The sequence below is a fragment of the Cebidichthys violaceus genome, unplaced genomic scaffold (assembly GCF_023349555.1).
Source record: "Cebidichthys violaceus isolate CVI_PGR_0920_01 unplaced genomic scaffold, fCebVio1.0.p SCAF_11, whole genome shotgun sequence".
Lineage (NCBI taxonomy): Eukaryota > Metazoa > Chordata > Actinopteri > Perciformes > Stichaeidae > Cebidichthys > Cebidichthys violaceus.
Genome location: NW_027176274.1, coordinates 85,001 through 95,674, shown reverse-complemented (window position 1 = coordinate 95,674; position 10,674 = coordinate 85,001). Strand labels below are relative to the sequence as shown.

At 44.4% G+C, this 10,674-nt stretch overlaps 1 protein-coding gene across 2 annotated transcripts in view; it reads left to right on the top strand.

Moving 5' to 3' along the window:
* The first annotated feature begins 972 nt into the window (after window positions 1-972).
* The window catches only part of acvr2aa (activin A receptor type 2Aa), an 11,543-nt gene continuing 1,841 nt past the window's right edge, over window positions 973-10,674 (top strand). The window contains exons 1-11 of one of the 2 annotated variants that reach the window (XM_068736027.1): window positions 973-1,771; window positions 3,236-3,488; window positions 3,814-3,926; window positions 4,174-4,325; window positions 5,559-5,582; window positions 6,526-6,669; window positions 6,760-6,903; window positions 7,110-7,255; window positions 7,374-7,488; window positions 7,663-7,801; window positions 8,114-8,244. In XM_068736027.1, coding sequence (XP_068592128.1) covers window positions 1,717-1,771; window positions 3,236-3,488; window positions 3,814-3,926; window positions 4,174-4,325; window positions 5,559-5,582; window positions 6,526-6,669; window positions 6,760-6,903; window positions 7,110-7,255; window positions 7,374-7,488; window positions 7,663-7,801; window positions 8,114-8,244 — 1,416 coding nt within the window. In that variant the 5' untranslated portion in view covers window positions 973-1,716. The remainder of the gene's footprint in view (window positions 1,772-3,235; window positions 3,489-3,813; window positions 3,927-4,173; window positions 4,326-5,558; window positions 5,583-6,525; window positions 6,670-6,759; window positions 6,904-7,109; window positions 7,256-7,373; window positions 7,489-7,662; window positions 7,802-8,113; window positions 8,245-10,674) is intronic. The other variant, XM_068736035.1, reaches the window with a different exon arrangement.

The window sequence follows — 10,674 nt, the reverse complement described above, 5'->3', positions numbered from 1 at the left end:
ATAGTCACATGCGTCATAAACATATTAAATGTAGTCACATGTGTAATAAACGTGTTAAATGTAGTCACATGTGTCATAAACGTGTTAAATGTAGTCACATGCGTCATAAACGTGTTAAATGTAGTCACACGTGTCATAAACGTGTTAAATGTAGTCACACGTGTCATAAACGTGTTAAATGTAGTCACACGTGTAACAAACGTGTTAAATGTAGTCACATGTGTAACAAACGTGTTAAATGTAGTCACATGTGTAACAAACGTGTTAAATGTAGTCACACGTGTCATAAACGTGTTAAATGTGGTCACATGTGTAACAAACGTGTTAAATGTAGTCACACGTGTCATAAACGTGTTAAATGTAGTCACATGTGTAACAAACGTGTTAAATGTAGTCACACGTGTAACAAACGTGTTAAATGTAGTCACATGTGTAACAAACGTGTTAAATGTAGTCACACGTGTCATAAACGTGTTAAATGTGGTCACATGTGTAACAAACGTGTTAAATGTAGTCACATGTGTAACAAACGTGTTAAATGTAGTCACACGTGTCATAAATGTGTGAAATGTAGTCACACGTGTAACAAACGCGTTAAATGTGGTCACATGTGTAATAAACGTGTTAAATGTAGTCACATGTGTCATAAACGTGTTAAATGTAGTCACACGTGTAACAAACGTGTTAAATGTAGTCACATGTGTGACAAACGTGTTAAATGTAGTCACACGTGTCATAAACGTGTTAAATGTAGTCACACGTGTCATAAACGTGTTAAATGTGGTCACACGTATCATAAACTTCATATTCATATTCAGTCGTTCTTGTCCATGTTTGATTGACAGCCCGCCACTCTCTCAGGAGGCGGGCCTTCTCTGGCATTCCATACGTCCTGCGTCATGACGTCAAATAAGAGGAGCGCCTTCTACGAACCCTATTGGTCACTGCTGGTGTCAGTCCGATTATCCTCAACTCTGTGACAGATCGCTATGGAAGAAGGTGGAGGAAAAAAACATTAATAATCTGAGCTGGACGGCCATCTTTGCTCTGCTCGTTGAGGACGGACCGGAACAAACCTCCGTGGTTCTTTTTATTCAGACCCGGACCCAGAACACCGACACACCGAGGAGGATCCGGTCTGATCCATAAAGAGAACCGAGCTAAGCTAACGGCTAGCCGAGCAGCTAGCTGTGCGATGACCGAGCTGTGGTCGTCAGAGGCGGACTGAGGACTACAGCTTGGCTCGGTTACATTGAGCTTTATCTCGGACCAGACCACTACCGGACCGGGTCCAACGAAAACTCCGGGTTCAGATCTCCGTGGATGTGACTGTCCTTATTGACATTAAACTGACTGACTCCAGAGGAGTCCACGTTAATCCCGCACCTTAAATCAGTGCTCCTCAATAGAAACGTCTGGTTCGATGTTGGAGAAGAAGTCTGTGGATGTTCTCTTGTTGTTGTTGTTGTTTGTTCGGTTCCGTTGGACTCTACCAATTACGTCACCGTTTACTCGTTGGACTCATAACTACCGATGAAGAGAACTGAAGGTCCGGTGGTTTTAAACAGTCTATTGTCCTCACAGAGACGGTTAAACACGCTCCTCACGGTGGTTAAACCGTCCAGACCGGGACTCGTTTAACGGGATTTAATATAATATAGACTTTATCACGGGTTGGTTCTACTTCACATTAAGGACTCGAGTCTCTGATCCACGATGGGACCAGCGACCAGACTGGCCTTCAGTGTGTTCCTCATGTCCTGCTCCTCAGGTGAGTCTACCAGTACACATAGTACACATAGTACACGCTGTAGGAGTCCTGCTCCTCAGGTGAGTCTACCAGTACACATAGTACACGCTGTAGGAGTCCTGCTGCTCAGGTGAGTCTACCAGTACACATAGTACACATAGTACACGCTGTAGGAGTACTGCTCCTCAGGTGAGTCTACCAGTACACATAGTACACGCTGTAGGAGTACTGCTCCTCAGGTGAGTCTACCAGTACACATAGTACACGCTGTAGGAGTACTGCTCCTCAGGTGAGTCTACCAGTACACATAGTACACGATGTAGGAGTACTGCTCCTCAGGTGAGTCTACCAGTACACATAGTACACACTGTAGGAGTACTGCTGCTCAGGTGAGTCTACCTGTACACCTGGTGCACATGATACACATGGTACACACAGTACACATAGCTGAAGAGGTTCTCGGGTCGGTGTTTTTAGGTTGTATCTTCAGTTCACCTTTGAGCCACAGGAGGGCGCCTGATCGTCTCCTTGTGAGTCTCTGTGGTAAATAAAGGTGAATGATGTCGTATGATTTATAAAGTATTTAACATATGTTTACAATAACGTATAAAACAAATCAGGTGTCCAGTAATGACGTACTCTTTTTATTCAAGACAAGCTAAATGTAATAGAACAAATAATCAATACAAGGGTGGCCCTATTTATTATTATTTACACATCTAGAACCATATATGTAAATAATAATATATATACATTATTTGGATGCGGATATCATAATATATAATTTATGTGGCTGGGTATCAGATTATTATTATTATGACACTCCCACCAGGTATCGACAATCTTTGAGGAGCACAGTGCCACATTTAGGTACTTTACGGTAAAACGACGCCAAATGTAGGTGCTTTACGGTAATTGCCCCATTATCTTGGAGGTGGAGTCTAATGTTCCATCAGACAGGATGAAGATGTTATTATTAATGTTCATAACTGTCAAATCTACCTGATGGTCTCATTATAAACATTGTTAGATGACTTTATTAAATGTACTGTAAGGTTTCTATGACGTTAGTAGATAATGATAATAATAATAATAACACACAGTGACTATAATATATATATATATATATATATATATATATATATATATATATATATATATATATATATATATATATATATATATATATATATATATATATATATATAAATAACACTGATCCTGTTACTACATGGAGAAGCTGTTGACTCGGCTGTTGTTTCTATGATCTCTCTTCAGTAGATCCAACATGTTCAATCTTTACGCATGTTTTGAGTTGTAAATGTACTAAACAGAGTTAGTTCAGATCACTGAGATCTGTGTCATGATTTAATTTGTTTTAATTTGTTCTTTGTCAATAAACTGTTTTAATGTTTTAGTGTTCATGTGATGCAACATGTGACCGATTGACTCTTTGTGATATTGATCATGTTTTCTGATCCTCAGGTGCCATCCTGGGACGCTCAGACACTCAGAAGTGTATGTACTACAACTACAACCCTTCCTCCTCCTCCTCCTCCTCCTCCTCCTCCTCCTCCTCCTCAGTGGTGGACAGTCGGGTAAACATCAGTGGAGTTGTTTCCTGCTCTGGAGACAAAGATAAGAGACTTCACTGCTTCGCCACCTGGAAGAATATATCTGGAGAAGTTCAGGTGGTGAAACAGGACTGTTGGCTAGATGATGTCAACTGTTACGACAAGTAAGTGACGACAGACAGTCTACAGACAGACATACTACAGACAGACTGCAGACAGACTGCAGACAGACAGACTACAGACAGACAGATGACAGACTACAGACAGGCGACAGACTACAGACAGATGACAGACTACAGACAGTCTACAGACAGATGACAGACTACAGACAGGCGACAGACTACAGACAGACATACTACAGACATACTACAGACAGACAGACAGACAGACAGACAGACAGACAGACTACAGACAGACAGCGGGTCTACGTCTACGCACAGACAGTTGGAATAAGACTCTTTTCTATAATCTGTAAACGTTCTTCTTCAGGAGTGAATGTGTGGAGAGAAAAGAAGCTCCTGAAGTCTTCTTCTGCTGCTGTGAAGGAAGTTTGTGTAACGACCAGTTCTTCTACAGACCCGACAGCATCCAGCAGACACCAGGTGTGTGTGTGTGTGTGTGTGTGTGTGTGTGTGTGTGTGTGTGTGTGTGTGTGTGTGTGTGTGTGTGTGTGTGTGTGTGTGTGATAACTCTACCTGTATATATTTCTTCTAAAATCACAACTTTTGTGTGAAAGCTTTTTCTTTCTTCAGACTTTATTGTCATATGTATATGAATGTTTCTCGTGTGTTTGTTTTTCAGAAGCTTTAAACTTGTTCTTGTAACTTGTCTTTTGTCTTGTTGCCATAGGGACAAACAGACCAGTGTCTCCACAGACTCCTCTCAGCTCTCTGATGTTCTCACTGGTTCCCATCATGGTTGTCACAGCGATCGTCCTCTTCTCCTTCTGGATGTACAGACACCACAAACTGGCTTATCCACCTGTACTGGTGCCCACACAGGTAACACACACACACACACACACACACACACACACACACACACACACACACACACACACACATGAAAATGGTTAGTTGTGGTGGTTGTGTGAGTCATTACACGTTGAACATGAATATTAACTCTATTCTCTGCTTTCAACCGTCCAGAGCTTAATGAGAGCAGTGGGCTGCTAACCGGGTTTGGGGTTTAGTGCCTGTTTAGGAACTAGTCAGAGCCAGTCAGAACAGAAGAGTTTCTGGTGTCCACTGCCTTGGTTGGTTAGTTTTTTTGTGTTATTCGGTGCCTATGAAGATAACTCAAAGTAACGGTTAACTTTGTACAAACTATTAAAGACTGTTGTCATGGTTACTGCGTTGGTTTAAATGAGAGCAGCTACGGTGTCTCACAGGGATCAATTCAAGGTCCTCTTTTGTTGAGCCTTTATAGACGCACAACATTCATCATTATGTGAACATGTGCATGAAGTGTGTCCTCACCACACTACTGTGACTGAATGCTCTTATTTAAATGAATCCTTCAAAATAAAACGTCACAACTCTGAGCTCAGCTTTGTGTATTTGAAGTTTGATGCAGGTTTTAGTTTCCACTGACGAATCACCTTTTTACCACTTAAGACATATCAGAACCAGACCTGCAGAGACCTGTATCTGTCTAGCAGAACCAGACCTGCAGAGACCTGTATCTGTCTATCAGAAGCAGACCTGCAGAGACCTGTATCTGTCTAGCAGAACCAGACCTGCAGAGACCTGTATCTGTCTACCAGAAGCAGACCTGCAGAGACCTGTATCTGTCTACCAGAAGCAGACCTGCAGAGACCTGTATCTGTCTACCAGAAGCAGACCTGCAGAGACCTGTATCTGTCTATCAGAAGCAGACCTGCAGAGACCTGTATCTGTCTATCAGAACCAGACCTGCAGAGACCTGTATCTGTCTATCAGAAGCAGACCTGCAGAGACCTGTATCTGTCTACCAGAAGCAGACCTGCAGAGACCTGTATCTGTCTACCAGAAGCAGACCTGCAGAGACCTGTATCTGTCTAGCAGAACCAGACCTGCAGAGACCTGTATCTGTCTATCAGAAGCAGACCTGCAGAGACCTGTATCTGTGTACCAGAAGCAGACCTGCAGAGACCTGTATCTGTGTACCAGAAGCAGACCTGCAGAGATAGAAGTGAATGTGTTGTTTGTGTTTCTTCTTCTGGTCTCTGACTCTAAACTGTTTCTTTCTCTCAGCACGCCTTTCATATAATGATCGAGGTAAGAAGATTAAACGTTGAATTGTTTCATTTTTCTTCTGTTCTGGGTTTGATTTTGCATCTTTATCGTCTTCCACCAGCCTGACTATCTTCACCTTTAACTCACTTTGTTTAGTTTGTTTTCTTTCTTTGTTGATGTTGATGTGTCTCCATGTGTTGATCAGTAGAGGATGTGCATGACCGACATGAATCTGACAAAAAGCAGGTTGAGCTCATGTGTTCCTGCAGCGGCTAAGTGTTTACTTACTCTGAGGATACATTGTAGGTGACATCTTAGTTTGTGTGTGTGTGTGTGTGTGTGTGTGTGTGTGTGTGTGTGTGTGTGTGTGTGTGTGTGTGTGTGTGTGTGTCAGACTGATTACATACTACAACACATGTGGATCCAGGACTACAGGTGTGCTGGTCCACAGCCACAGAGGGCAGCCTATGAGACGGGGTTAAGGCGCACAGGGAGGGGAGAAAGTGGGTGACGGTGACCATTTTCGTTTTTGACCTCGGCCTCAGCCAGTGACGGCAACAGCTGATCAAAAGCATCAGAAACGCTGAAGCAGAAAACCCAAAGGACATTTAAACAACAGCATCTTATGTTCTCTTTTTGTTTACGTTGCAATAAAAGAGAAGCAATCCTGAACCATCAGGTCCTTCTGGAGTTTCTTTCAGGAAAGGCTCCGAGTCTGACGTGAGGCACCCGAACTCCACCTAGTGGCAAAACCGTATAGGGCCGAACACACAGGGGTTAAAGGAACCACCACATTTACAAGTTTTGCCAGTACAATGTTGTCACGGTTACTATATTGTGATGTCAACAGAACAAAAACAAACAAACATGATAGAAAGTGACTCAGTGAACACTTCACACAATCACAGTTTCATGTCTTTATCTACTGGATCTTCTGGATCTTCTGGATCAGACTCATGTATTTTCTCCATGGTTTTTGTCTCAGGACCCCGGCCTCCCCCCCCCCTCCCCCATCCTGGGTCAGAAGCCTCTGCAGTTGCTGGAGGTGAAAGCTAGAGGGCGCTTCGGCTGCGTGTGGAAAGCTCAGCTCCTCAGTGAACACGTTGCCGTCAAGATCTTCTCCGTCCAGGTTTGTCCCTCTAGTGTACTCTGGTATTGTAGTACTATACTAATACTTCACATGTTACTCTGTTTATCACGTACTCTGTGTGGTGCTCAGGAGAAACAGTCGTGGCAGAACGAGTTTGAGATCTTCAGTCTGGACGGGATGAGACACGAGAACCTGCTGGAGTTCATCGGAGGAGAGAAGAGAGGAAGTCACATGGACCTGGAGCTGTGGCTCATTACGGCCTATCATGAGAAGGTAGCTCCGCCTCCTGATGGAAACAACAACAACAACAACAACAAAAACAAACATTGTGTAGTTCTTAGATGAATAACCAATGAATGGTGTGACTCAGTTTTAAAATAACACAGACTATATTTTCTGAGTGTAGACCATTGAATCTAATCGGTTCCGCTCAGCGTGACACCGTGACGTCACGTGACACACGTCTGTTCTGTCCTCAGGGTTCCCTCACAGACTACCTGAAGGCCAACGTCCTCTCCTGGTCCGAACTGTGTCTCATTGCTCAGTCGATGTCTCGAGGTCTCGCCTACCTTCACGAAGACATACCGGGACACAAGGACGGACACAAGCCAGCCATTGCACACAGGTACACACACACACACACACAGGTTCACACACACACACACACACACACACACACACACACACACACACACACACACAGGTGCGCTTGTCTATAAAAGTCAGTGTGTGTTTCTTTTCAGGGACTTTAAGAGTAAGAACGTTCTGCTGAAGTCAAACCTCACCGCCTGTATCGCTGACTTCGGCCTCGCTCTCAGGTTTGAGGCGGGAAAATCACCTGGAGACACACACGGACAGGTGAGCTCACCTGAGAGGTGAGACCTGCTGCTCTGTTCTCAGTGATCCGAGATCAGTGATCAGTAACCTGTCAGAGCTCACGCTCTACTGTCTTTAAGACAGAGAATCCAGTAAACAAAGCTTCATGTTCATGAACCTCATGGCAGACCTTAAACCACATGTGTTGTGTTCTAGGTGGGCACCAGGAGGTACATGGCTCCGGAGGTCTTGGAGGGGGCCATTAACTTCCAGAGAGACTCCTTCCTGAGGATAGACCTGTACGCTGTGGGTCTGGTTCTGTGGGAGCTTGCCTCACGCTGTAAAGCTGCTGACGGTAAGAACCACCATCAGTCTGGATCCAAGTCCACCACACTCTCTAGGCTCACTTCCACTGGTCTCTGTTGTGGTCTCTGATGGTCTCCCCTCTCTCTGATCCTGGTCCACTGGTCTCTGTTGTGGTCTCTGATGGTCCCCCTTCTCTCTGATCCTGGTCCACTGGTCTAAGTTGTGGTCTCTGATGGTCCCCCCTCTCTCTGATCCTGGTCCACTGGTCTCTGTTGTGGTCTCTGATGGTCCCCCCTCTCTCTGATCCTGGTCCACTGGTGTCTGTTGTGGTCTCTGATGGTCCCCCCTCTCTCTGATCCAGGTCCGTTGGACGAGTACATGCTGCCCTTTGAGGAGGAGGTGGGTCAGCATCCGTCTCTGGAGGACATGCAGGAGGTGGTGGTCCACAACAAGCTGAGACCGACTCTCAGAGAGTGCTGGCAGAAACACGCTGTAAGTCAGACTACATTACCCATCATGCACCTCTGTGTGTCTCACTGACCAGTAGTGCTGGGCGGTGTACCGGTGCATCGGCGAAACACCGGCAGCAAAATCTATTGTTGTTTATGAGCGCTACGGTGGAGCTAACGCTAGTTGAGTATTGAGAGGAGCCTGAATCATGGTCATAACTTTATTACAACAATTAACAACCCACAACTAACTCTTCAACAGGGAAACACCACGACACAACAGTTTGTGACACTTAAACAATTTGTAACACTAATAATTGTACATTTATAAAAGTAGACCACCGGCATGCTGGGTACAGCTCGCTAGCCAGCCCGTTAACAGTAACGTTACGTTAAAGAACAGAACAGACGAACCGATAGAGTCTGTGCCCAATGAACACTGTTTACATTCTGATTCCTTCATATGTCGTAACGTGTGGAGCAAAGCAAACCCTCTAATCAAACATGATCATTCTACACCATGACATTAACATGTGTGTATATTCTGTGTACTCCTGACAGTAGAGTACTATAAACCGATAAAAACACAGTCAAGGGAGAAAAAAAATACCGTGATACAGATTTTTGGTCACATCGCCCAGCACTACTGACCGCTGTTGTGTGTCTCTATGTGTCTTAATGATCGGTGTTATGTGTCTCTATGTCTCTGTGTGTCTTAATGACCGGTGTTGTGTGTCTCTGTGTGTCTTAATGATCGGTGTTATGTGTCTCTATGTCTCTGTGTGTCTTAATGACCGGTGTTGTGTGTCTCTGTGTGTCTTAATGACCGGTGTTATGTGTCTCTGTGTGTCTTAATGACCGGTGTTCTGTGTCTCTGTGTGTCTTAATGATCGGTGTTATGTGTCTCTGTGTCTCTGTGTGTCTTAATGATCGGTGTTATGTGTCTCTGTGTGTCTTAATGACCGGTGTTCTGTGTCTCTGTGTCTCTGTGTGTCTTAATGGCCGGTGTTGTGTGTCTCTGTGTGTCTTAATGACCAGTGTTATGTGTCTCTGTGTGTCTTAATGACCGGTGTTGTGTGTCTCTGTGTGTCTTAATGACCGGTGTTGTGTGTCTCTGTGTGTCTTAATGACCGGTGTTGTGTGTCTCTGTGTGTCTTAATGACCGGTGTTGTGTGTCTCTGTGTGTCTTAATGACCAGTGTTGTGTGTCTCTGTGTCTCTGTGTGTCTTAATGACCGGTGTTATGTGTCTCTGTGTGTCTTAATGGCTGGTGTTATGTGTCTCTGTGTCTCTGTGTGTCTTAATGACCGGTGTTATGTGTCTCTGTGTGTCTTAATGGCTGGTGTTATGTGTCTCTGTGTCTCTGTGTGTCTTAATGACCGGTGTTATGTGTCTCTGTGTGTCTTAATGACCGGTGTTGTGTGTCTCTATGTCTCTGTGTGTCTTAATGACCGGTGTTGTGTGTCTATGTGTCTCTGTGTGTCTTAATGACCGGTGTTGTGTGTCTCTGTGTGTCTTAATGACCATTGTTATGTGTCTCTGTGTGTCTTAATGACCGGTGTTGTGTGTCTCTATGTCTCTGTGTGTCTTAATGGCCGGTGTTGTGTGTCTCTGTGTGTCTGTGTGTCTTAATGACCGGTGTTATGTGTCTCTATGTCTCTGTGTGTCTTAATGACCGGTGTTGTGTGTCTCTGTGTCTCTGTGTGTCTTAATGATCGGTGTTATGTGTCTCTGTGTGTCTTAATGACCGGTGTTCTGTGTCTCTGTGTCTCTGTGTGTCTTAATGATCGGTGTTATGTGTCTCTATGTCTCTGTGTGTCTTAATGACCGGTGTTGTGTGTCTCTGTGTGTCTTAATGACCGGTGTTATGTGTCTCTGTGTGTCTTAATGACCGGTGTTCTGTGTCTCTGTGTGTCTTAATGATCGGTGTTATGTGTCTCTGTGTCTCTGTGTGTCTTAATGATCGGTGTTATGTGTCTCTGTGTGTCTTAATGACCGGTGTTCTGTGTCTCAGTGTGTCTTAATGACCGGTGTTGTGTGTCTCTGTGTGTCTTAATGACCAGTGTTGTGTGTCTCTGTGTGTCTTAATGACCGGTGTTGTGTGTCTCTGTGTGTCTTAATGACTGGTGTTGTGTGTCTCTGTGTGTCTTAATGACCGGTGTTGTGTGTCTCTGTGTGTCTTAATGACCAGTGTTGTGTGTCTCTGTGTCTCTGTGTGTCTTAATGACCGGTGTTATGTGTCTCTGTGTGTCTTAATGGCTGGTGTTATGTGTCTCTGTGTCTCTGTGTGTCTTAATGACCGGTGTTATGTGTCTCTGTGTGTCTTAATGGCTGGTGTTATGTGTCTCTGTGTCTCTGTGTGTCTTAATGACCGGTGTTATGTGTCTCTGTGTGTCTTAATGACCGGTGTTGTGTGTCTCTATGTCTCTGTGTGTCTTAATGACCGGTGTTGTGTGTCTCTGTGTGTCTTAATG